Source organism: Bombus fervidus, chromosome 10, assembly GCF_041682495.2.
Source record: "Bombus fervidus isolate BK054 chromosome 10, iyBomFerv1, whole genome shotgun sequence".
NCBI lineage: Eukaryota > Metazoa > Arthropoda > Insecta > Hymenoptera > Apidae > Bombus > Bombus fervidus.
In genome coordinates this window covers 11,018,121-11,045,904 of record NC_091526.1, presented here as the reverse complement: position 1 = coordinate 11,045,904, position 27,784 = coordinate 11,018,121, and the positions used below count along the sequence as shown (strand labels likewise).

General features: G+C 47.2%; 2 protein-coding genes across 18 annotated transcripts in view; one reads left to right on the top strand and one right to left on the bottom strand.

Moving 5' to 3' along the window:
• The window catches only part of LOC139991550 (uncharacterized), a 289,560-nt gene that overhangs the window by 161,672 nt on the left and 100,104 nt on the right, over positions 1–27,784 (top strand). The gene's annotated exons all lie outside the window — the stretch shown is intronic.
• The window catches only part of Br (broad-complex core protein), a 58,468-nt gene that overhangs the window by 22,781 nt on the left and 7,903 nt on the right, over positions 1–27,784 (bottom strand). The window contains exons 1-7 of one of the 17 annotated variants that reach the window (XM_072011898.1): positions 20,153–20,816; positions 19,306–19,699; positions 17,004–17,205; positions 16,641–16,832; positions 15,587–16,169; positions 15,146–15,205; positions 4,984–7,283 (exon numbers count right to left, since the gene is read on the bottom strand). In XM_072011898.1, the coding sequence (XP_071867999.1) occupies positions 6,562–7,283; positions 15,146–15,205; positions 15,587–16,169; positions 16,641–16,832; positions 17,004–17,189 (1,743 nt within the window). In that variant the 5' untranslated portion in view covers positions 17,190–17,205; positions 19,306–19,699; positions 20,153–20,816 and the 3' untranslated portion in view covers positions 4,984–6,561. The other 16 variants (XM_072011899.1, XM_072011901.1, XM_072011912.1 and 13 more) reach the window with 16 other exon arrangements.

Sequence of the window (27,784 nt, the reverse complement as noted above, 5' to 3'; positions counted from 1 at the left end):
TGTGTGATCGGTAAGGCTAAATGCGGAATTCGTTGGCGTTCGTACGAGGTATGTAAGGTTGAAAATTAGGGGTAGCATCGGAGGAAAACGAGTAGGGAAGTGAAAAGATTGAAGATCAAATGTATATTCAGGCTATTTGGATGGTATTTGCGTAGGATGGTAAATGCAAGATTTGATGGTAAGAAGGTGACAGATTGGAGGATACACGATAAGGAAATACAAATGCATCGAGGGGCCGCCGATTTGCACGTGGTGGCAGCTATTTCGAGGGTTGTTCAACCTCCGGCCACGAGAACATTTAATTTAATTGCGGCCGCTCGAAATTCTTTTTCTCCTTTTCCGTATGATCGTACCGATCGTAGAGAGAAAGGTAGCTCGTGGCTCTGGTTTGTCATTGACCATAGGTAACGCGACGATCGAAGGATCGTCGCCACCGGAAGTCGGGATTCTCTACGAATCTCGAGGCACGGTTATCGATGCGCGTGCACGTTCCTGCGCGGCCCTGAGCCGTGACTGAGTCGAGGTCTCCGCTGCATTCTCCGAAGCGTTTTCTTTCTCGCTCATAACATTCCTTTCCTGTACGTTCAATGGCCATATACGCGAAACAATCGAAGGTGAAAACCTCGACAATGTTTGCGACGACGCGACGACGCGACGACGATACTCATTGTCAGCTCTATACTCTTTTGTCGTGTCGTATCGTGTCGCGTCCCGTCGTACCGCGTCGTGGAATGCAACGGAGAGGCATCTCGCATCTTTCTAGGTGGAGAAAGCGAAAGGAAGAAACACGACGGCGATTTGTTGTCAACAAGTCGAAGGACACGAGAAAAAGCTTCTCGTGTTCGTTCTAGGGCAAAGAAAGATGGAAGTAACGGCGAATACAGGCGGTGCAGAGCTGGCGCGCGTCCTCGGGACTGGCACATAACGGCGTATTCACGACGGTCTGACCCTCGGTGCTGTGGAGCGTGAACGCGTACCCATTGACTCGGGGACGGCCACGAGGCACCTCGGGCGGCGAATATACGTGTCACGGGGTCTGGGGCTTACGTAGTACGGTGGGGTATGCGTGTATATGGGTCGGCCGGAAGCGCACGCAGGGCAACGAGGTGTAACGCGGCCAAACAAAACACAGAAAAGAAAATATAAAACGCAGCCGAGGTTGCATAATAAAGCCGCGAAGGTTAACGAGACGCACGACGTTACCCGCGTGCACCTTTCTCCGATACGTGAAAAATAACATGGGGCCGCTCTCTCTCAGCGTACAAAAAAGAAACATTTTATTCATATAAATAATCATGGATAAATTCGAAGAATAATATCAATATAATAATAATTATCATTCATTATCGTAATGCAATAGTAATAAAGATAACAGATCGTCGACGATAAGTTCATTCGAAAATCTGATTAATCATAGTTACGAAACGAGAAAACAAGGATACGATAAGCGTATACGTGTGTGAGTACTATTGGACGTACGCTATCCCCGAAAACCCGATAAGAGAACAATAATAATTAAAAAAAAAAAAAAAGAAGAAGAAACAAGGAGAAGTAACAATATTAGAGACTAAAAAGAGAAGAGAACAGAGTATGTATCGTATATGTGCGTGTGTGTACGTATTTATAAACTTCTATATATTCGTGTAATTACGTTCGTATCGATAAATTCAGATATAAAAGACTTTCTTATTTACATGAATACGTACGCACGCGCCCTCTACGGCGTCTATTTTCGTTTGAACAGAATTTATATGTACATTCTACGTAATAGGCGACGCAGTCTTCGTCAAGAATATTCTACGATCGAAGTCGATGTTTTTTTGCGCCAGCTTCGATTCCTTTCGAAGGGTGAATAAAAAACGCGAGAGCTATCACAATTTTCATCTCGATATCGCAGTCGCAAAATAACAAAAAGGTAACCATTAGATAGAGTTCTCGCGATAACAATAATCGTCGAAAAATCCCCGCCCTCCCAAAAAAAAGAAAAAAAAAAAAAGAAAGACAAACGAAGTATATTAAAAATAGAAACGCGTACCTTTCTAACAGAAAAACGAGAAAAGAAAGAAAGTCATCCGAGCGATCGATGAAACGCGTCTCGAACGTATAATAAATTAAGATTAATACTAAATTGTAACCGCGAACGATGCCACCGTTGCGTTGAACCAATCGAAATCGACCGAGCGAAATGCAACCGCTAATTTAGCAATCGACATTGATTGTCTCGACGGAATTGTTCTCCGTGGTGAGTAACGCGCGTGATGTCGATACACATCGTTCTTGTTGTTTCCGGTACCGTTACAATTTGCCAAAAATTTCGGCGCACGTGTGCAACATGGGCGGGGGGAAGGAACGAAAAAAGCGTTTCGGTAATTTTCATTGCACCACATCCCGTAAGAACGGTATATTAAGTAACTTTCCTTTGGCTGCACCTTAAGGTACCTCTACGCGTATTTCGATCGTCACATTCGTCGCTCTCTTGTTAAAGAAGACAGGTAAGAATCGCGTGCGAGCGGAGCAAAACGAGCAAGGTCGTTCGTTGCTGTTCTCAGCCAGTTCCTTCTTCTCGTTCACGAGTCTGGGCGGGAAAAGGGATGAGAGACAAAGAGAGAGAGATAGAGATAGATAGAGAGAGAGAGAGAGAGATTGTGTGTGTGTGTGAGAAAGACGGAAATAGGATGAAAGGAGACGGGCGACCGCGCGTCTAATACCTCGTCAACGTTCTATACGTAGGATAAGCGAAGAACATTACGATCATTAACTTACGTTACATATTATTAACTTATATATAATATATTTTCACGTTTTTGTACTGCGACTTTCCTCGTAACATCGTGCCAGGCGATACTCACGCGACTACCCCCGATAACCACCCCTCGTAAACTAAGTAATACAAAAAAAGACTGAAAGGGGACGCTTTGCATCTTTCCTTCTTCTTCTTACGAAACGGAATAGTTAAATAAAAAAGATCGAAACAACGAGAGAAATCACTCACGAATATGGAAATCCTGACGTTCCGAATCGTTTTTGCTCGACCCGAGCACCTACCTACTTATATACATTCAACGTAACATTTATATGTATATATATATATATATCTCTTTGTAACCTTAGTAGAAAAATTAAACTTCTCGCGCGATTCAAGTGCTTCGAGGTCTAGCTTCATTTTATGTATTTTTTACGCTTTTTGTTCATTTTTTTTTTTTTTTTTTTATTTTCTTTTTAGTCTATTTAATTTAAAATATTCGTCCGCTCGAACGAAAATACGAGAAACTATAATAATAACAGTATCGCCTACTATCACATGATCTTTCCCGCGACCCGAATTCAAAGACGACATTTCCCTCGACATACAGCTCCCACTTCGTGGAGAAGACAAATGCGAGATCAATGATCCACGGTAGCGCTAGAGAACGTATGCAAAAATCGACAGCCTATCGTAAGTAAATATCATATCTCGTAATGAAAGAAACGGAACGCGTCTATCAATCCTACGACGATATTGCCATGAAACCGATAACGCAAATTGGACCAGTGTGTAGAGGAGATTCTTTAACGACTCGTTTACGACGTGTGTGCACGTTAAACGTTAGCCGACGAATGTTTTAAACTCTCGTTCTGACGGTGTACTATGATCGTCGCACACGTGAAACACTGGCACCGTTCTCGATCCCTAAATTCTCGATATCTCGGAGAACGAATATCGAGAGACAGAGAGATCCAGAGGACCAAGAAATCCATCGAAGGTTTCATGGACCTCCGGCTCTCGTTTATCCCAATCGTGACTGTTGTTGCTGTTGATCCTGGTGCTGTTGTTGCGGTTGTTGTTGCTGAGAGGTAACTCTGTCCGAGTGTTCTCTCTGCTCTCTCTCCCGTTCGCGCATCTGTTCCATCTCCTTGCGTTGCTGCTCGTTCTTGCTGTGTTGCCGATGATAGATGCTCTTGTGGTTCCGGAGGCTGTTCAGGCTCGAGTAAACCCGCTTGCAGATGTTACAGATCGGTTCCTTGCTGGGCCTGGTGTGCACGTTCTGTATGTGCCGCCTCAACCGCGTTAGGGAGGTCAGGATTTTGTTGCAAGGCTCGCATCGAAACTCATCGGACGCGCCGCTGCCGGCCAACTGACCTGGCGGCAGAACCAGACACAGGGGTTACTTTTGGTTTTGTGCTCGAACGTCAGGTCGGACGTAGGTCGGACACGTTAACACGGAACGAGGAAACCCGTTCCCCTCCGCTCTAGAGTCCTCTCTCTAGTCACACACATCGCGTGTCCCGCGATCCTCGTCAATTGTTCTCTTTCACTCTTACACCACCATCTACCACCTTTTTTTCCGAGCCGAGAGAGAGAGAGAGAATTCGTGCGCCCTTCTCGATTAGTCGCGCACATTGCACCGTCACCCGACCAAGCCGTGCTCAAACTGTCTTTTTTTTTTTTATTTTTTTTTATGTTTGTCAATATTTTTGCGTTACTTTGGAACCACGTAATTATGCTTGCAGGTGCTACCCAGCATCTTCATCGTACGCCCATTCTACTTTTCATCTTTTCGTTATTACATTTTTATTGGACTTTTTACTTTTGTTACACACATACATAGTGGTACGGCGTGCGTGCTTTCCGGAGAAAGTACCTTCTGCTAGCGCGTCGTCTTACCATTGTCACCGTTTTCTACTTCGTCCATTCGTTCTTTTCGACGACGCGTGTCTTCCGGCGCAAATTCCTCGAAGCAGCCGCTTTCGTCGCGTCTTCAAAAACTCTAGGAAATAACTAGAAGAACGTTTTCAAAGATCCTTTCCGATGCGGTTACTACGTCGTCACGTGCAACTGGAAACAGATATTGGAACGAGATCGCTCGTTTGAAAATTTGGTGTTAACTGTGAACCGCGTCCGTTACACGATGACAATGGCCACGACTAGATTGCAGAAGGCTCTTTGCCGGATCGGAAGGCAGCGTGTGCCGTACCTTTTTTTCATCATTCATCGTTGTGCTCTTTTATTTTGTTTTTTTTTTTCTTACTTTTTTTTTTTTTTTTTTTAGCGCATTACGATAGTAGAGTGCAAGCAATTCCAAGATTCCAGTGAACGATCGTGAGCGATGACGTTAGTGTTTTCAGAGCACCAGAGATGTATCCATGTCGATGCGTATTATTTACAGCAAGACAGAGCAGAGTAGATCTTGTAGGTATACGTGTGTGGATATATATATACAAGAGTGTGATATTTGGTCTAACGTAATGATGCGATGAAGCGAACGTTTGATTATAATATTGATCTCTGTTTCAGCTTAACGTATGATTCGCGAACGAGCAGAAGTCCTATCAAAGGGGTCGAGCTCCTTAACGACTGAGCGTTACGTGCCACGGGTTGGTAATTATCAGTGAAACAACAATATTTCATTCCATCGAATTCTCCTTTATTTTCTCAATTCATTTCTAACGACATTCACGCTATTACTATGGGGCGACAGTTACGTTTCGCGCGGTTTACCTTAGCGTAACTATGATTCCGCGAGCGATCGATTCGTGTTGGCGCTGTATAACGCGGCAAGCGACGACGACGACGTTGATCGTGTCAGCGAGGCATACTATAGAAAATGAACGGTCGCGATCACGAGTCCGTGCATGAGAAAGGCGCAGAGACGAGGCGAGGGGTGGCGGACGGAACGATACGAGAAACGATACGAGAAAACGAGTCTCTCAACCGTATCGGTACCGAAAAATTGTTTTTCAAGGCTCGTAGATAGATGGGTTATAGTCCAATCGACCGATAAATAGATTCGTCCTTGGTTCGAGCGTTTCGCGAGATACCAGCTTCGCGTTTCGTGCGAAAAATCACTCTGCCGGCAAAAATTCGAACCGACGACGTGTTCGCGACTCTATTCTGACTCGATCGAGAGAAATTGCACAGCCACGCGATACGCCCATCGATAAATATACCAGCAGCTAATCGATGGGAAAACGCTACAAGGTCGACTTTATCGTCGGCACGGCGATGAACTACCCTTTTGGCTGGATCTCTGGGGTAGATGAGGAAGAGCACAGTCGTACCGCAGGAGAGTGGTATCGATTTTACCGTGGAAAGACACTCGCTCGAGCCATGAACTTGGCACGAAGCTAGTCCAGATGGCGGAACTTATTATTCGAAGGGTGCGCGCGTAACGCGACACGATCGACTGGCAAGGAAGAACAGGACGTTCCGCGTGAATTCTTCGAGGTAACACGTATGCATATAGGTTTCGATTCGCGACTCTCTTTGGCGTGCATCGAGGTAACTCGTTTTACGATCAGAAGACTAGGATTATATTATCTCGGTAACGCAAACGTTTCAAACGAAACGAAACGAAATAACGCGACTACTCAATCAACGTGATACTTATAAAATTATGTAAACGATGGTCGAACGTCTCTTTGCTTTCTCATGCAACAAGGAAAGACGATTGATCGCGTTCCAGAAGGTCGTACGGTTCTGCCCGTATTCTCTTCTCTTGATTCCGCGTTTCTTCGTGCGTAGATCTCTCGGGGCAAGACGGAACCTCGACGCAAATTCGATCACTAAACCATGGATGTCGGTCAATACGTGACCTCGCATTGTTCCTCGTGTTCCTTTCGCTCTTTTCTCGCGTGGTACTGGCTCTTGTGACTGACCAGACTGTTCCTCGACTTGTAGCTTCTACCGCATTGGTCGCAGGAGAGCGACTGCGGTACGTAAAAATGCGTGTCCGCCAAATGCCTCTGAAGAGACCACGCACGAGAGAAAGTCTTCTGGCAGAAGCTACAGTAAGTGCCGGTGATCGAGCGGCTCGAGAATTTAAGTTCCTGCTCGACCTGAGTTCTGGAGGCGTCGCGAAGTTTCGATGCCGGTTGCATGTTACCATTCGGCGTTAGCCAACGAAGATCGGCAAACGGGACAGTTTCGTTCAACGTCGTCCTTGGTTGCTGGTGTTGCCTGTTGTTGTTGTTGTTGTTATTGTTACCATTCTGCTGACGCGTCTGCTGACCATTAGTATTGTTGGCCGAGCTTCGATCCGATTGCAGATCGATCTGCTCGTTGAGCAGACAGGACTCGAGCTCGTCTATCTTCGGCGACAGAGGTTCCGACTTGAGCACGATCTGCATGTGATCGTTAATGTCGTCTAAGAGATCGATAATGGGCAGCTCCTGGTGCTGCTGGTGCCCCTGCATCATCTCGCACTGACTAGTTGCCGTACTTTGGCTCGATTGGCCGGTTAGCCGTTGACCGTCTCCGTTGGTAGCGGACTGCCAACCCCCGTCCTCCTCGGCGACCTCCCGGTCTGCAACCAAAGAGGAGGGGGCTGAGTCCATCGAGATGTCAAGCGAGATGTTCACGCCGATCGATTACCAGCGGATTCACGAGCGCGACGATCGTCGTCGGTTTGCATGGCAAGAAAACCGCGACCGAGAGATCACAAAGCGGATGGTAAGAGAGGGATGACGCGCGCGCGACAGGCCAAAGAAAAGAAGAAATCAAGAGAAACGCGGCTCGTTTCCCGACTAAACGGATGCGGACGCTGTTAATCGTTCGCCGGTTAAAAGGAGGCAAGAATCGTAGCGGAGTATCGCGAGCAACACGACGAAGACGAAGAACTGTGTAAAGAGAGCGAGAAAGAGCGATCGGGGAGGAAGGGAGAAAAGAGGGTTGAAAGGTGGACTAACGGAGCCGAGGAAGGTAGGGCGAGTGTACATTCATCGTCTCATAAAAGCCAGTATAACGTCCGCGAGGATGAGATGTCGATACAACGAGAGAGCAGCAGTAGTAATAGGAGTAAGAGTAAGAGTAAGAGCAGGAGCAGGAACATAACGGCGATGCTTCTTCTTTGCGGGATTTTACCCAGCCGGTTACCCTAGCAACGGAACCCCCCACGTACGACGCTCCTTCCCCCGTTTTTCCGTGGTGCCGGGAAGGGGATATATACCTAGGATGCGTATTATTCTTAATAACCCCCGTATGCCGTTGCGCTGTATTATGACTGATGTTGACTCTAAGCGCGGAGAGCCACGGCGATCGATAGCTCGCTACCACCGCGACTATGAGAAACAGGGAGAAAGAGAGCGAGAGAGAAGGAGAAAGAGAGAATATACTACGACTAAGGGAGGGCCAAGGGGTTGTAAAGAGGAGAGAGAGAAAGGTGAAGGAGGATAGGGCCGAGGGATCGGCGGGGAGAGAAAAATCTAAGTAGCTTCCGGATTGGTTACGCGAGTCTTACGAACTTTTGAAAGAGTTACGTGGACAGTGGTGGGGACGAAGACGGGGGGCTGCGAAGCGAGGAGGCCGCCAGGAAGAACTACCCTCTCCTCGACCGCGGCCCTTTTTTCATCCGATGCGGTTGCGCGTTTCACGAAATCACTGCGATCAAACGATAAGTCTTTTCGGATATCGGATCCTATTTAGTCACGGAGACGGGGAACCTCTTCTACGTGAACGAAAAGGACGAAGAAACGCACCATCTCGCGCCAGTTAATGGGACGTTGTCGGAAAATTTCACGTCTCCGAAGAATTTAGGAAATTCATCGAACAGACAGAAGAGATATTCCTTTACGTCGCGGTCTAGTTTCTATATAGAGAGAGCGCTGTCGCGTCTTTCTACAACGCGACGAATTGCACGGAACGTTAATCGAACTCGGTACCGATAAGAGGAGAGCGGTAGAGAGGAGACGGCACGAACGCACCAAGCCAATTTCTTCGCGAGATACGTTCTCGCACGCTGCTGGGCACTAGCGGCGAGGCACGAAACTAAAGTGTCTCAATGAATTAAGCACCGCGACCAAGTAGACCTTCACCTTGTCTTCGAACCGTGGTGTTACGCCTCTGCCACAGATCGCGAGAGTCGTCACGATACGTAAACGAGTTTCGCCGAATTTTCAATTCCCCCCGCGAACAAATACTCGGATGAAAATTCGTCCTGCGAGTCTGTCGTCGACCGTGTAACCGGTTCTTCGCCTTCCTCTCCCCTCTTACGTAACTCGCGCGAATTTGCAAAAAGTCAATGTCGAATTTATCGAGGGAAAGGTCAGAGATGCATCCGACAGATGCGATGAGTTCGATCCGACGATCAGTCGACAGACGGAGAAATTTGTCGGAAGAAGCTTATCGTTTTGGAAAGTGTTGCAGAAAAAAAAAAAAAAAAGAGATCCGAACCATGACAGCAAATGATATAGAGCGAAAGTGTAAACGCCCCCTCTCTCCCTCTCTCTTTCTTTCTCTCTGTCTCTCTTTCTGGCTCTCCTTCCCCTGTCTGGCCCGTTCCTAGCCCCCCTGTCATCCCATACTCTCTCGTTCTCTGTCGTACACTCGTCTTCGTCACACCCGCGCTCACTGTTGCGCAGTTTTCGAGGTCACCTCAAGTTCATCATCGATAATAGCACAAGGCGAAAACAAGCAGCTAGACCTGGGCGTCCCCGATAAGTACATACTACAGATAAAAAATTCCATCGGATTTGGTTCAGAACGAACTTTCGTTTGGCCTTGGGAGGCGCCGCGTACGCGGCCGAAAGTAAATTGCCAACGCGGATCGTTGGCTACCGAAACGAACGACAAGAGGCAGAGAGGGAAGGAGACGGCCTGAAAGAAGAGAGAGAACGAGCGAGATGAGTAAGTATCGAGTAAATAGACGTATGCAAGGCGGACTCGCGGACGTCACGTAAGCAAGAGACAGACTTTCGCACACCATCGGAATCGACAACGTCGACAGATGGCAGCATGAATTCCGTGTTTCGCAAACAGGCCATTAACAAACGTTACGTAACCCGAAATTTCTTTCCTTGGCTACTATGTAGTTTGCCGATTCGATCGAATATGAAATGCCCTGCCTTGTTCCCCTTCCCGTTCTTCGGGCCACGTCGATCGCTTCCTACGAAGCGACGAAGCAAGGATTCTATTCGAAAAACGCGAACAACAAAAATCCTACGTGTAATCCTTCGAACTGTGGAACAGTCGATGCACGTTCCGACGAACCGTCGTTTTCGTTATCGAAACATCAAAATATATAAATGCAAACTGAAGAAACTGTTTGCTCTACATTCTACTTATTACAACATTTTTATACGCTCCATCAATTAAATCCAAGCCTCTTAAATTTCGTATCACGCGATAGTACTTTCGTACGATTCGCGAACATTCGCATACGACGAAGATGAAATGTAAAATCCGACGAAAGGAACCACTCGAGTACTTCGATATTTTTTGCGGCCATCGTATGCCTGATTTTTTGTTCCGATTCGTCGAAACGACAGTTCGTCGGAACACGCGTTCGTTGCAACTGCGGCCTAAGTCGTGCGTCGAAGCATTTCGCGGGACCGACCGAAACGTGGACCATGGTTTTCGTGCGAAGAATTCGGTCGGCCATTAAAAAAGGCCGAAGGAAAAACGAGGCGAGGAAGAATACGTGGCGGAGCGCGGTATGTCCGGCACTGAGAACGTCCCGTGAAATAAATATTTGCTCGATGCGCTGCAACGCGCCCTCTGATACAAAGAGACAGAGAAAGAGGATAAAGTGCTCGACTCCAGAGCTCGGCACCCGCTATTTTTATGCGGCCGGGTTTTACAACAGGTTACCGCGGATGCAGGCGTTCGCGGAAAAGAGCAGAAAACGAGAGAAAATAAAGGAAGAAAAAAAAAGGGGGGATGAGGAAGGCGGGGGTGAGAGAAAAGGGAGGGAGGTGGAAAAAAGGGAATCGCGACGGTGGCGGGACCGTGGCGGCAGTCCCGCTACCAACACCGCTACGTATCGGCTTTTTAAACAATTTTAGTGGCGAGCGGGAAACGGGCTAAGAATATCTAGGCCCGGGGAAAGAATTTCTCCTCTCTTTGCGATAATGACATCGAAACCGGCCGAGAAACGCGGGCATAGACGCGCGCGGAGAGAAAGGAGCAGAATGAATAGATTTAAAATTAGACCGCGATAAACGCATCTTTCTCCGAGTGTCGGTCGCTCTATGCAAAACTTCTCTCTCGGGCACACGCTTTAAATAAATGACAACGAAATATATTGTACGCGCGCGTATAAAATGTTATATGCAAGAGATGCTCGCACATCGTACAACGACCTGCCTTTGGAAAAAAAAATAAACGCATCGATCAGGTCGCACAATTATTTTAATTTCAAATGTTACGGTGCGAAATTCATCGTTTCGGACAGCAACAAAAAAAAGAAAAAAAAAAAAAAGAAAAAAGAGAAGAGACAGACACAGTGTGAAAGGTTAACGCGATCGATCGCATAATTTTCATTGTTTCGCACGATTTCCTCTCTCGCCGATCTATAAAATCGTGCATTCCTAACGACACTATCGATGTAGCAGAAATGACCGTACAGCAGAAAGTTCGAGAGCAAAATTCGTTTGGGAATTTTTTTCCGACGGCCTCGACGAATCTGCTTAGAAACACGCGGACCGCCATATGCTCGCAGCCGGCTCTGCGCGGAATAAAAAGATCTTAACCGTGTGAGTACAGAAGAGAGGCGAAGGAACAAAGAAACTCGCGCTCTCGTCTAAGGCTGATCGCTCGACAAGTGGTCGTACGTTGTACTTTCTATCTGGCACGATTGTTTTTTACGTAACCAGTCATTACGAATTAAAGATGATTAAGGAACAGGCGCTGTGCGCGCTATTTACAAGACTAAAATTTCACTTTATCTGTGTGTCGAAATGATAACGCGTTTTCTAAATTGATCTACGAAACTTCTAGACCTTGATCTTTTACCCCGATTAAATTACACGATGTTGTTTCGTACGTCGAAACTATTGCCATTATCGCCAGAACTATTAATATTATCAAAAATCTACTATCATAAGACACCATCGATCGCCGAAACGAACAAGCGGAATAAAATACTCAATATAATCTAACGTAGAAACAAACAGCTATAAAATCGAATCAGGTGTGCCCTGTGTTCTTTCGTTTTAATTTTAACGCAAACTCGCACCGTTCGGTTGCCGGTCGTTTAACAAACGAAACGGAGTAGGTGGAAAGTTTCGCGGGACCGACGACCCTGCAACTATCTCTCGGCTGTTGGACGGCTGAAACCTTGCCAAAATCACGTCGTTGCAGTTCGTTCGGTCGAACAAGAAAAAAAATTGCCCGTCGCGAGCGGGCATACGCGCGATAGATAGGAACCGACAAGCCTTAGCCGAGATAAAAACTGCGAAAAAACAAACAAGCATTCGTCGCGTACGCTGCAAGTGACCGATTAGAGAGGCGTGCTTGGCTAGAAATTTTTCAACGGAGAAATTTTCGCGGCCAAGAACGTTGCGCGCTATCGTTTTTAACGGCACGTCCAAACAACTCGTCTATTCTTGCGTCGAAACGACGTAACGTTCTCTGCTTATTCGCTGCGCTTTGTTGTCTCGCGAGTGCAACAAACCGAAATGTACAGAAGTGAAAAGAGTAAAAAAAAAAAAAAAAGAAAAAAAAAGAAAAAAATAGAAAAGGAGAGGGAGATGACTGTTCGAAAAGAACGGAACGACGATCACGTCGAGAGAAAATACGCCGTGTTAGGCTCCGGGTCGAACAGCTTCGCGAACCAGCCACGTATAATTTAATGTGTCTAATGATTCGCACTGCGCCGCAAGAACGTGAGTGGCGTACCAAGGTCGTCGTATTTTTAGTTAGGCCAATGTTTAGTTGGCCACGTTGGTCGGAGATAGAGGGACCTTGAATTTTGCGGATAACATCTGTGGTCTTATCGACGGCCCCTGATAACTTTTTCAGTACTAACCTAGTATAAGCCAGTCGTTCAAATATTAATCGAGGAGACGGGCGAAGCCGCACCTGAATTTACTTAACGACACTGTTAGAACGCATTTAAGACCTTCTCCTCTGATGATCGCGAAACCGAAGACGATGTATCCCCATGATCGACGATATTTTTTTGTTTTCGTTTGTTTTCTCGTTCAGATTGCGCGGCTCTCGAAACTTTGGGTATTTAAGCATTTACGATCGTGATACCTCTGCGATCGCCGTTCGTTCGTCTCCATGGCGAAGAAAACAAAAAAGAAAAACAAAAAATAAGAAAAAGGCTACGTTTGTCTAATCTAGCAGATAATGCATCTTGCTATGAAAACGAGAATACTTCGTATTCCTTCGGCAAAGTCGAGTACGTTGAAACGTTTACCGTTATTAAGCGAGTTTACCGTTAACCCCCGCCCCAGCGAGCGCGTTCGCTCCACGACCCCCCAAATATGCATAGCGTACAAGCGTGACGTACAGTAAAAAGAGAGCAAATTATCCGTCCCAGCGAGTGAGAAAAAATGGCCAATAAGTCGGCAGATATACCGTAATGACGTTACCATATGGTACACGCACGTCAGAGTCAAATGTCTCTCGAATAATATAAAAGAGTGTGACAAAATTGGACGACCTATCACATCCTCTTTCGTAATTGGAAACGAACAAGCTGCAAAGTGTCTCGTGACGATGTGTTTCACGATTATAATTACGTACAATTACGGTGTAATTGCAAGCTTTTCAAATTGATAATACACGATAACGTCTGTAAAATATATAATGATAAAAGAAAAATATATTTTATAATTACGTTGCTCGATATATATAGATATATATGTATATATATATGGTAATATGCGTATATGTTTACATGTGTAAAGAACATATAAATATGTATATATATATATCTATATATATGTATAATATTCGTAAATATAAAATTATAAGCAATGTCATAATGCTGTCGTATCGGCGATATCGCGGCAGCGGCGTGTTTTCCGTTAACAAACGTTAATGGGACGACAACACTGATACAAAACTTAACGATGAATTGGACAATACGAGCACGGCACGTATACATATATATGTATATACATATATATGTATGTATATATATATATTTCTATATATATATAGAATGAAAGATCAATCGTCGATAAAAGTGACATTTGACGCGATTCGCGAAACTCAAAGTATTAATAAATCGGTAATACTTTGGCAAATTTCTTCGAGGATTTATTAGGTGTACACAAAGAGAACAGTCTGTCGCTGCATCGTTACTCATTAACTTCTTCTGTACTTTCTTTTGCCTGCTTTTCTTTCTTTTTTTTTTTTTTTTTTGTTTTAGATCTTTTTCTTTCATTTTCTACTCTTTTATCGTTTCTTTTTATGAAGAGGGGTCTTTTCGATCTTACTTTCTCTTTTTTTTTTTCATTAAACATCGTAGAGATTGCGGCAGATACTTTGTACAGTGATGCCAAACAGTGATGGTTTCTTTCATCGCTTTGTGCCAATTAGAATGATCGTAGCGAATTCGACGAGTCGAAAGAACGAATGTATCTGCTGTTCTTTGCCTGTAGTCATCCGCGGAGAGCGTCTCCGCTCTATAAAACGTATCGGTCGCGTGTAATCGCGGCATGTTTCGTTCTAACCTGGAGATACAGGGAGCAAACGAGGCGCGCGATTTAAACGGATTTGCTGCCGGTTTGATTTGATCGAATGGCCGAACGTTTATCCTTTTCTTCTCTGAATTTTCAATAAACGACAAAAGATGAAATGCGAAGCACAGTTAAAAGAAAAAAAGAAGTAAAAACGGATGATAGGTGAGCAGATAAATCCCTTCTAACGTCGTGAATTCGTTGATAACCGCGGGAACGTTATGACATCATGAAATGCAAATGCAAGGTAAATGGTATCATTTAAGTAATGATGATATCAATGATTTTTGTAACGCATGCCAATTAGAAGAAGTTTTAATCGTCCAAGCAGACAGTAGTGCTCTTTCACCGCAACCAAATAAAAAAAAAAATATATATATGTATGTATATATATAATATGTATAATCATTCTTATAATTCGTGATTTGTTAGTGTTTGATATAACTGCACAATTCTTTTAGTTACTTTATATTAGAGCGAACCGCTACACCGCAGACAAATGCGGCCACGATGTATCGACTGTCGATAGAAAATAATGGAACAGCATAGAAATGCCCTGTGAAAAATCAACAGAAATCAAAGGTTCAAGTCAACCCCAAACAGGATCGTGCGTGACAGATTTCCAGAACGACCATACGAACGACGATCTATGTATATATGTACACGGGGTGGGGGTTGTCCACTTCTCTGTCGAGTCCTCGATCGTTGATATTCTAATGATTTTTACTAGGGCAGAGCTAATAGTAAATATTCTTACCTTGCGAAGTTCCTGCCAAGTCCGGTGGTTGCAACCCGTGGCCCAATCCTGGAAATTTCACTATCGTCACACGTAGCAACGAACATTCTTTCGCACTATCGACCGAACAACGGCCTGTACGCAACATCGCAATTAACAGAGACTCGATGGAAAGAATCTTCTATAATCGTCTTCTAAAACTACTTTACTTATAGGAAACAAAAGTGTGAAAGGAAGGATAAAGAAAGAATAGAAAAAAAAGAAAGGGTGTGAAACAACCATATCAGTGTTCCGTCGAGTTTCGAACGCTGAAACCAAAATAGCCAAAAACGGCTACGGGAAGGAAAACTATAAAAGGCAATGCAAAAAAGAAAATCGTGCTCGATGCGTGTGTGAGGGGGGTAGACGATGAAAATTGGTCAATGCGTACAGGCCTAGTAGAAACGCGAATGACGTACGTACCTGACAATGGTGTATGCTCCGTGGCTAGCGCCGCCATACTGAAATTAAAGCTTCCAGGCGTGGGGAAGATTTTCGTTTCGGACAAAAAATTCGGGGTGGACGTGTGTTCGGATTCGGCCTCGTGCTCGTTACTGCTGGCTGACGCGGGTGGCCGGTCCGACGCCGCAGCTCCAGAATCCGACGAGTCTTCGTTGTTGCCTCCGTTACCGCTGTTACCACCTGTCAGCTCCAACGGCTCGCACTTGATGTTGTCTTCCAGGGGGCTGTTCTCCTCGTGCACGCCGTTACCCTCGACCTTGCTCGACAGATGGTTGTTCTTCACCATCGAGAAATCCGTGGGAGTAGCGTCGTTGTTGTTGAGAGGCGGCGACGGCACCCTCGGCTTCTTCGCCGACTCATCGTGCGGATCCGGTGTTCGTCTCTCGTTCCTGCGTATCTGCGCTCGGCGTAGCAATTGCTGCACGGTCGTCGGTGTCGGGGTTACTGGCGTAGGCGGGGAACCACCCCGGGGGAAACTCTCCTCTGATTTTTCGTGAAAGGGAAGGTGGTTACCACCGGCAGCCAACGCGCGTACATGGGATAGCTGCAATTAGAAAGGAAAAAAGAAAAAAAAAACAGAAGTAACGAGATGGAGCATCATGCTCGCCGGTAAAATGGTGGCAGGTTGTGAGGTTGGAAGAGAAAAGAGTGATCAAGGGGAGAGATCGTCGACGAAGAAAATACTCGATATATCGCTCGACGGTACCGCGCATGCCCGCCAGAACACGATCACGATTGCTCGCTTTCTATTTGTAACGCGATCTGGTTATCTTTGTTTGCTTGACCTAGGACAATTATGGATTGGAATCAAGATGGATACACGTTCTGCACCGAGATAAGGTACTCTTTAGTTAAAAGTCACGTCTCTATCACAGATAACATTCAAAGTATAATCAATTTGCTAGGTACCGAGGCTCTATATTACTCGGATATTACATATGGCCGATGGGTTGCTGTGTGTTCCACGAACGCTAGAGGAGAAAATAGCAAGGGAAACGATCGGAGGAATGCTTACCTCGTCCCTGTCTGTTTGGTCGGCCTGTTGCGTAAGTCCCGATACCCTGAGGACTTCGGCAGTCTTCAAAAAACTGCTAAGGGAACGCTGATGCACGTTCACTTCCCCGTGATAGATGAACTCCACCAAAGCGTGCAAGTCGCTGAACGCTACGTCTTGAAGTACTATCACCGGGTGTTTACACGGTGTGCTCTGCAAAAGGGTAAGCAAGGAGGAAAAGAAGAGACATTTTCTTGCAATAGTTACACATTGACGTTGCACTCGATACATCGCTGGTACGGTGACAATAAAGAATGTAGATTTACACGATGGATCGGCGCAGAATCGCGTAACACAGGATGAGATACGATGTCTATGTCTTACCTTGAGCAATTCTCTAAAATAGGGACTGCATGCGGAAAGTACGACGCGGTGCGCTTTGAGGCTTTTGCCATCGCAGGCCAATGTGACGTCCACAAAATCTTCATCGTCCCTTAAGTTTTCAAACGCCGACGTTATACTGCTTTGGTAATTGTTCCATCGCAGACAAAAGTGTTGCGTATCTACCATCGTTATATCTATTCACCTATAATCAGAAATAATGTACGCTATTTAAACCAGCGAAAGCTTGACACTTATCTTATCGCTTAATAAAATATGCCTCGGCTAACCGAGTCTCGACCAAGCAACATTTTATAACGCGAAATCTAAGGAGATTGGTCCGATTCGAGATGCGCGCCAGCATTACGAATATATGCACAAACGACGGCCAGGAAACGAAATTCGAAGGCTGAAACTTTCTAGTTGTGCGCGATAAATCGCCAGATAAGTCTGCAGGTCGATAATTTTTGATAACCTCTATTTCGAAATAAAAAGCACTATTGCAAAAAATAAATAGGTATGTCGCGAGCGAGAATCGCGCTTCGATCGTAACATCTTTCTAAAACGAATACGTACGATCCAGACAAAATGGAGAGAAAGAGAAAGAGAGAGAGAGAGAGAGAAGAGACAGAGAAACAAAAATTCATCTATCCGTAAAAAGATGAGCAAAGATTACATAATGTTTCGGTATCGACTGATATTTAACCAGTGTGTTTACCATAGGTGTGGCATTAGAACAGATGTTAATTTCCTTACACTTCTCGGAGCCACGAAAACTTATATAACTGGCGAATTAATACGCAGATTCGTTTAATAGGGACGAGATGGACCAGAGATGTCGTGCACGAACATATGTTATTAATTCGAATGGAATGAAAATACGGGAACATAAACGTTCCCGTTGCCGCGCGTGAGCTGTAAAACGACACTTTGAAGTTTTGCGGTATTTTTACGTGGCACCGAGGAGAACGCGAACGACCAGAGAGAAAGAGAAAAAGAGAGAGAGAGAAAGAGAGAGAAAGAGAAAGAGAAAGAGTCTAGTGTACCTATATTCCGAAAAGTCAAAACGGTCTTTGCGGATCTCGCGTGCAAACGGGAATATGTATGTGTATCATCGACGAGTTTCGCTGGGCGAAACCGTGCGAAACGAGAAAAAATAAAATATCGTCTGTACGACGTCGAGAGTAGAAGAATAAGAATTAAAGAGTGCATGGCGTAAAAATAGAAGCGAAGGATTACACTACTTTTTATTTGCACCATACAAGAAAATTAGGTCGCCAAGCTGGAGTGAAGCCAGAACATACGATTAAATAATTCTCTTCGCCACTTATAAAAGCGCAAGCATTAAATGTATGCTGATAGTGTTATCTTAGCAAAATGATAAAAAAAAAAAAAGATCTTAAAACAAATTTACAGTGCTCGTTGCCCGCGCCGTATGTGTGTGGTGTATCGCCATGACAAAAGCTTCGATATAGAACGGAATTAATGATCGTCGATTGTTTTTTTTTTCTTCTGTATTCTATAACGCGTTATTACGATAAGAAGAAGCATGGATACCGTATACTATTTTACAACGTTTCCGTTGATAATCGTATCGCTGATTCGAAAGGTATTTTTGCGTTGGTCGACTCGCCACTTCGAAGAAATAGTAATTAAAGTACACACGGTCGCGCACAATAGAAACCGTACACCGACGAACCGGTAAATAATATTATGCCGCAATATTTTGGATACGCTCCAAACGATTATCGCCGTTAAAGTAAAAAAAGAAGCGAATAATTCCTTCTTCTTTTCCTTTTTCTTTTTTTCTTTTTTCTCTCTCGCAGATACACGTTTATCATAAAGCCCGGCGCGGCGGTGCGATTCGGAAACTGTTTTTAGACTTTTTAAGTTCGCTATCGCACACTGCTAAATTTATATGTGACGAATTCGAGATAAGTTTCGCAGTGAAAATCCTCGCAGCAATTTTGACGATAGAACCCGACTGGGACGCACGTCGATCTAGGCGAAAACACCGACAAAAGAAACTTATTTGCTGTATTGCGACATACAAGACACGCGTATTTTCTTTCTGAAAAAAAAAAGAAAAAAAAAAGAAGAAAGCAAAACACCATAACGTTTCTTAACGTTTCTTCGGGTTAAACCGTGTGCCGCGATTATGGGGGATTATTCGCGAGAACGCGATCGATCGGGGATCGACGCGCACAAGCACATTTTTCGAAAACTGTCAAACGATTGCGGGAGTAGAAGCGAAACCGTGAACCAGAGTGAGAAGAGGATAAGACCGGTGCACGTTATACGATACCTTTTCCTCAGCGATCGCGGCTAAACGGCAGTTACGCTTTTCGTATTTCTAAGGCACATTCACCACACATTATCCAGAAAGTAATCACAGTTCGAAGAAAGTAGATGCGTTATCGCGAAAGCACACCTATCACTCGTCATGCCGCGTAAGCTAATGACCGAAACAATGAGCCGAATTGAAACGCTCTGCGTTTTATCTGCACAACGCCACCTCGCAAAAAAGTGCGCACTTCACAAGTTCGCGAAAAAGTCCCCTACACACGGCCACTAGTGCTGCTTCGTCGTGGCGGAAAGTCATTCTCGACGGACGGGTCCGGAATCGACGCCGGTCCACGACGCGATAGCGTCGTCGTGTTCATTCCTCGCGCTCGATCTTCGACGAGCACGAGCAAAATCTGCGATTGGCAGAGAGATTATCGATCGATTAATTTAATCGGCGAGGACGCGTGCGAAACGTGATCGAGTTGACAAGACGGTCGCGCGTCAAATGATCGAGGAAGGCGTAATTTAGCCGGCGGTTAAGAATGCCGGAAGGAACGAAAGAGGCGGATAGTAGGAAGAAAAAGAGGAAGGAAGAAAGGAAGAGAGGAAGGAAGGAAGGAAGGAAGGAAGGAAGGAAGGAAGGAAGGAAGAAAAGATGGAAATGAAAAGACAGAAAGAAAGACGAGAAAGAAGAGGAGAGAGAAGGAGGCGCGGGGGAGGAGCGGCGTGCGGTTTCGCGCGTGCCACGACGCGTACACCGGACAAAAGAGGGAGAAAAAAATGTCAAAGGAGAGACAGATAGTGCGTTAGCCGTCTCTCGTTGCCTGCTTTCAACGGGCAGAGAATGGCGATTCGTCGATGCTGACCGAGGAAATCGGCAAGGGATCACATGTCGCGCACCGTCACAGAGCAAAAGCAACGAACGAAGGAACGAACGTGTGCGTTCAAACGGAGAAAGAGAGACACGTAGAATAGAAGAACCGCGAGTTGTTGGAAAAGCGGAAACGTCACGATCTTCGGGAGGAGCACGTTGGAGCGCACAGCAGTCCACCGGTGGCCTCTTTCTCCGTCACATACCGTGCGAACTAACCCCCGAAACGTCACGTCACGACTGTGCAGCTGTGTGCCTTCGTCGACGCGGGCGTACGTCGCGGCGCGGCAGCGAGGCCGCACGAAAACGTACGAAAAGCCGGCGATCGCCGGTACGACGAGCGAGAACGACCGACAAGAGGGAGAAAGAGGTATCGTCTGACGAAGAAAGACGTCCAGAGAGACACACATACACACGTATAAGCGTGGGGAGGCACACACAGACAGGCACACGAACGGATGGACAGACGGACAGATGGACAGTGACACACAGGCAGAGAGGGACAAGAAGAAGCGGGAGGAAAAAAGAGAGCGGGAGGACGAGTTGAGAAAAGATAGGACGGAGGCGTCGGGCAGATTTCGTCGGGAATCGCGAAGTACGCGAGAAGAACGCGTCTCGAATTTTTGCCACCGATCACGCTCTTTTTGCCATACGTACGGCGAATGAATTTGCCTGCCGATATAGAAAGTAGAAGAGATCGTGCACGCGTATTCGAGGCCGAGGAAAGGTGACGAGGTTTACCTTGCGGCACTTGTCGTGTTAGACACGTCGCTCACGTGCGTTCCGTTCCTCCTGCCCCTCTTTGCTCGCGATTCAGAAGCGCATCCTTCGAGCGCAGGCTGCGCCGCTTTTTCACGCGCTCCGCTCCGCGCTTCCTCGCAGGCTGCCGCGTCGAAAAAGGAGCCTCGAAGCGTAGCGCGACACACGTGTCCCTTGGGTACGATCGCGAGGTCCGCTGCGTGTTATCTCGAAACCGGTGATCGGTGAGAATCGGCCGCGAAAGTCGGCGAACGATGACAACGGAGGCGACGACGACGATGATGATAGTTGCGGTCGCGCGCGGCAGCGACAATAGCGGTATAGCGCGCGTTGCCTAAAAAGCAACCACTCTTTTCTCTTTTTCTCCTGGTGTCTCACTCGGTCGCGCCGCGCCACACACACGCGCTCGCGTTCGATCTGTGCGAAGATGAGAGGAGAGAAGAGGGTTGTGCCGCGAGAGGATAGGCCTTCAGGCAGCGAGACACGAGGGGAGAAGTCTGGAGCTCTGCTCGGCGATACAACGCCCAAGCAGTGGCACACTACGCGCGCGGGTCGACGTCGTCGCGGAAAGAAAGAAATAAAGAGACAGAAAAGGAGAGAAAGAAATAATATTGGGAGCAGCGAGAAGAGAGAAAGGGACGAAGAACGAGGGGGGAAGGGAGGTGTATCGCGTCTTTTAATCCATCATCGTTTTCTCTGTCCGGTTGGCTCGTGTGCCGTAAATCGTTCCCGCGAAATACGAAAACACCGGCAACGCGGCTGTCAGAGGCGGCGATCTCGCGGCAACGCGCGGGAATTTCGAACCGGCTCTCGCACGCACGACCCACCTAGCCACGTGTTTCTCTGTTCGGGATGCAGGCAGCCACCGTGACGCAAATTGCCGCGCGCTTCACTCCGGAATGCGAAGCCTCTCTCGCCGCTACGTTCCACCGAGACACCACCACCACCTCCACCACCACCACCACCACCAGCCAGCATCAACCACCACTACTACTACCACCGGAGCCCGAGCGTGTAACCCGCGCGCGTGGATTCGCGGATGATCGCGGATGATCGCGGAGACACACCAACCGTTGACACGTCGTGGAACAAAGTCACTGTCACGGCGGCGCAACACGTTCCGCGAGCGCGTTTCGTAGAGGGAGGTGGAGCTCTCGTGCGAGTACGAGGGTGGAGTGACGGAGACAAAAAGATAGCGACAGAGAGAGGAGGGAAAAAAAAGTAAGGTGTGCGTAACGTAACGTAACGCAAGGTAACGTGTCGCGTCGTGCCGTGTCGTGTCGTGTCGTGTCACGACGACACCACGAGCCGAGAAGCACCGAGAGTACGGCTGCAGCTCCCGAGTCTGGTTAGAACTAGCGAAGGGGGGAAGGGGGGAATGTCGCCCGCCGACCGCCGTTATTCTTTATCGGAGCATGAGACATCTGTCGTAATAAGTGCGGACTAAAAAATAGTGCGTACGCAGAGAGAGAGAAAGAGAGGGAAAGAGAAGAGAGTAACGGAGAAAAGAGCCCGGTGCCTCGATGGTGGGGAGAGCTTTATGCCTGTGGTCGCATCGGCCGTGCCTCCTCTTTTACCCCGCTGTACCCTTGCCCAGCCCACCTCTTTTCTCTTCTCTTCTTCTCTCCTCTCCTCTCCGACTCGCTCGCTCCTTCGCAACCCCCCTCACTCCATTTTTCTCTCTTCGTCGCACTCACGAATCCCCTCCTTCCTCCTGCCCCCTGGTTTCTCTTCCACGGGCTCACCCCACTTTACCCGTTAGCCCACGAGACGAAAATGCGCAAAGCTAACGACTTCCAATTAAAAGCGCTGGAGCTGGAATTTTAAAGGCGCCACCACTGCCTACTTCGGTTCGCGCGCTTCGGCTACACCGGATTATCGTGGATAGACCGCCGCGCCGCCACGCCGCCGCCCCGACTATCCACTTCCGACTTCCCCGATACCATCGTCCTAATCGTCATCGTCGCGGTTGCAGTTTCCTGGCCGTTTATCCAAATTTCCTCGAAATACGCGTCCGATCATCCTATGAAATTCCCGAAAGATTCGATATCCTCTCTGCTCGTCGCGTGCTTGTTACCTCGCTCGCTACGATCGCTCCGCAAAGATCGAGTTTCCCCGTAATCGTTCACCGATACGTATGATACTTTAACGAGGGACAACGCTTACTCTCCGTCGACTAGATAGTCTAGCCATCCATCTATTCGGCAGCCGGCCTGTCTCGCGATCCCTCCTGCCATCCTGCTCCTGCTAAGCTCGCGCCCGCAGCTACTACCCCCTCCGCCGGCACCGTAGGCGACCCCACTCGATTCGCCCCTCAAAAAATCATTACGCCCTTCCGCGGGCTGCGCATGAACGCGGTTTTAATTCGCTACTAGAAAAGTAAAATGTAAACGCCGTTGGATGAGAGGGACGAGGAGGAGGGGGTGGGCCGAATGGGAGTTGGTGCGGGCTTAGGAAGGACGAGGGGACGAGAGAGCGAGGAAACGGGCGAAAAGGGCGGAGGGGCCGACGAGAGAAAGACAGGGAGAAAAAGAGGAGGGTAAAAGCTGAAGGAAAAAGCGAACTACGGAGCGAGATAGTATGAGAAAGATATAGCGGAGCAAGAGAGAGGAGAGCGAAGTTTCGCGGACGTAGTCGAGGACGAGGCGAACGAGGACGAGGAACGCGACGACTGTGAGAGCGCGACGTAGGACAGATCCTTTTTCCACTGCCGCGGCGGAAAGAGGAGGATCGGAAGAGAGAGGACGACGGAGAGATAGAGAGGGAGCCGGGAGAGAGGAGGATACGCTCCCCTACTTCTCTAGGGGTTCCATTGTAATATTTATTGATTGGATTCCTAGGAGCCAAAGCTGAGGGCTGTGGCACCTATACTTCGACTAGATTGCCTAGAAATGTTTCCGTACGCTCGGCGAGAAAGCCCGTTTTCCCGATTCTTTGCGTTTTCTTCGCTCGAGTCAGCCGGTTCGGAGAAACGTTCCACTGACCTTGGTCGAATAATTCACGGCAAATAGCCGTGAGCGGGATGCGGCTCCATCGGTTACCGAATAAATTCCATCCGTGAAAAGGACACGCTCTCGATTGTTAATTTCCACCTCTGGCAAACAAAAAATCGAAAAAAAAAAAAAGAAAAAAACAAACACGTGGGAAAAAATCGCGCGCACGTAGACGTTAATCCTTTTATACCGAAATTGATTCAGTGGCAAAATCTATCTAAATAAAACGCGTTTATCCTATCGCGTTAAATCGTGTCTGAAAAAAAAAAAAAATCGACTGGCCAAACAAAATGAATCGTGGCCCGCGGTCTATTTTCCCGAATAAAGTAGCTCCGCCGAAAGAACAGCACGTTTCTCACCGGATATTTCATTTTTTCTTAAAGGCCGATCGCACGGACCAACGGAAACCGGGCCAAACGCCAAATAACGAGCGAACGATCCAGAGAAAAAGGCCCGGTAAACCACGTCGACGTTATTCTCATTCAACGATGCGCCATTGAAGCAAACGAGTACATCGCCTTTTTCATCCCCTCCACGATCTATCGGTGAACGATACGTCGAACGTTGTTTCCTGCGGAACACAGGAGTCCATGAGTCAGTTGGCCTTGAACGCGTATATTCAGGATACCGCGCGTCGTTCTTCCATCGCGTATACGTCGGCTACACGCTTTCGCGTTAGTAAAATCGAGGTTACGCCTGAAAAATTAATGAACTCCGCGCGAGAGAAAACATAAGGAAACGCCGATAAATAACGGTGGCGCGTGCTGCGAGATCGTTTGCGCGCTAACGAACGCGTGATGTGTTCAGTCGTTTGCCGTGAAGAGAAGCGTCGCCGCGTTAAACGCTGAATCGCAGTAAACGTCGGCCGTGGATAATGCATAATAACGAGGAACGTAAACCGGCGCGCTCGCGCACTCCATCGCTCGGTCGGACGAGCGAGGTCGTGTGTTGTAGTTTGCTCGGCCGAAACGTAGGGAAAATGCAGATGTTTCGACCGGTCCTTCGTGGCCACGTACACACAGTTTCGCAGCTCCACCTGCGTTAGATTCGATCGCGTGATACACGATCCTCTCTTTGTCTCGCGAACGAAAGCCTTTACGGTGTGTGCAACCTTGCAGGTGCGCGCGAATTTCGAGGACGGTTTCCGAAGAAGAAAAAAAAGAATCTCCTTTCCCACGTTCGGAATCGATAGAATTCTGGCATTATTTATGCCGACCCCGATTCGCTTTACGTATCTTTAAATATGCAGGGGTCAATATTTTTAGCAAGATTCGCCCGTTTCAGCAGCGCAGATCCGATAATTGGGTCGAAATCAGAGGACGGCACGATTCCGATCGAGAACGGCGAACCGATGCGTATGTCACCTGGTGATGTGTGCCGTTGTTCCGAGTTCAAGGCTATCCATCGCGGAACACTGGACCAAGACATTCCTACCCTGTAACCGCCCCTACCGTCCCACCTTTCTTTCCCTCCATACCAGTTCACTCACACGCATTACCAACTCCCCACCAACCTACGTCACGCGTCTGCTTCTCCATCGACTACCCCTCTCTGACCCCACACCCTCGCCGTTTAAGTAACGAGGTCTACGAAATCATGATGCTCTGTCGTCTTGCCCCTGCGAGATATTGTTCCATGAAAAAAACATTCGTCGATCGGCCGAAGAAAATATATATTTTATACAAGAGGACTATTTTAAACTTTGGAAAGAACCGCCGGATAATCGAATCCTTTGTACTTGATAGAGCTACGCGGTTGAACGTTTACGACCAACGTTGCTCAGAATTTTTCCCCGATATCCTTCCCCGCCGATAGCAACAGAGAGCGCGTCGAGAGACTACTCTCCGCGTTCTGCCTTTTAAACGGATCGCTTTGTCGCGGCGATTCAGCCGGTCGCCAACGAAGATCTCGATGTTCCGCGATTAACCCTGCATCGTTAGACCAATTAACGAAGGGCAAAGACAAAAAAAAAAGAAAAAAAAGAAGAAGAAAAGAAAAAGAAAAAGAAGCCAGCAAAGAAGAAAAAAGAAAAAAACAGGAAAGAGAAAGTCATTTGTTCGTGCTCGTGGTGCCTGGTACACGAGGAAGCCTCAAAAGCGCCCTTTTCGGCAGGTTTGAACCCCGGTGTGCTCATTAACCCGGCGCACCTGCCAGTTAACGCGCTTGCCAACAACCGGCGCATGAATTCGTCCCAATAGACAGAAACTGCAGCGATAAAGAATATCATCCTCTTTAGGCACGACCGTACATGCGTCCTAAATGCACTCTACACACGCGAGGCTTTCGTGGGGGGTGAGGTAGGTAGCAGGGCAAGAATATGCGGGGTCTAGCCTTTTTCTCTCTTTCTCCCTCTCTCTCTCTTTCTCTCTTGTTCCCTTTCTCTGTGTGGGACTGCATCGTACGTACCCTCTCCACCTTTTTCCTTTCTCTCTTCTCCTCCCCTTCCACCCACCCGGTTCCCTCCTTTCCATCACCTCCCTCGTTCCTCATCCCTCGTCTCTCGCTAGTGTATTTCGTTCGAACCGGTACCCTTTCCCTCCCTCCTACTGCATTCGCAAACATTTGGTGGCCGTTGACCTCGAACGGGCTAATCCGCCGGCAGCCAAACAACCAATTATTTCTTTTCATCGGTATAGTCGTGCTGGCCGATACACCGTGAAACGTGGGAATGTGTTAGGAGCCGACGATGCCATCGCCGCGTCAGGTGAGAAATGCTCGGTCAATTTCCTGCGATTCTACCTACCTCGGATTCGTTTATAGACAGACACGTTCGAAAAGCGACAAGTATTTAAAAGATTAACGACAGACCCTGCTTACTCGACAACGCACATACGGATTAGTTACGTATATCGTTGTATGTGCGTATACCGTATGTACCGTTGATAATTTACTTTGCAACGTCGTTGCATCCCGGCACGGATGTTCAATGGTACGTTATCTATAGCTTCTTACGAGGTGTTAAGAGCGATTAGCAAAAAAAAGTAGCAAAAAAAAAGTAGTCGGGAAGAATGGAGGAGAATCGAGGAGAAACGTGGAGAATCACGGAGAATGGAAGAGCGCCACGCGCCAGAAAGGGAGGCACATTTCCCTGTCTGCCTAGTAATAGACGCGCGCTACTTACACCGCGGCCTAGTGCGTGTCTATTCCGATACTGTCCTCTTCCACTGCAACTACGGTTAACTATTGCTGCACTCGCGCTACTGCAGTCGGCGCCGATAGCTGCGTCATTACTTCCACTGTTCGTACGGCGCATCTCTAAAACCGCGTACTCTAACGATTCCAATTTAACTCGAGAGTACTTATTTAAAACTGCATTATCTCCAAGAGATGATTCCTATTCGTACTACTTCGATAGATCCTCCAGTGCATTGTTTGCATTCTGGAAAACTCGGCTTAAAATGGTTTTCGCTAAAAATACCGTGGCTTCGCGGGTCAGGTCGAAATGAAATCCGACCATTCTTTTTCGAATCAAGGCTAACTAGTCGAGCGATACAAAATTTGCGCTCAAGACGTGTTACTTTTCCCAGGTTGTCCCCGGTTCCGATTTGCCGACCCACTTTTCCACCGCGCGATTAATTGAGACACGATGATCCAACGAATATTTCTGTCAGCGCTTAAAAATACTGAAAATAGGTCACCGCCTGTATTTTTAATTATACCGCAGACGATGTATCCGTCAGCATCCGTGATCCTTTTTGATACTCGGCTCGATCGAACCCGCGGCCAGAGAACAACGAGTCCCATTCGATCGAAGGGATCGCAAAAACGCGAGATCGGTTTCCATGGAATCCCGGAAGCGTGTCAGCTTCTCTCGAACGGATCGGGGAAGAATGGCGAGAGGGAACGGGGTTTCGGGCCGAAAGCAGTTCTTGCAC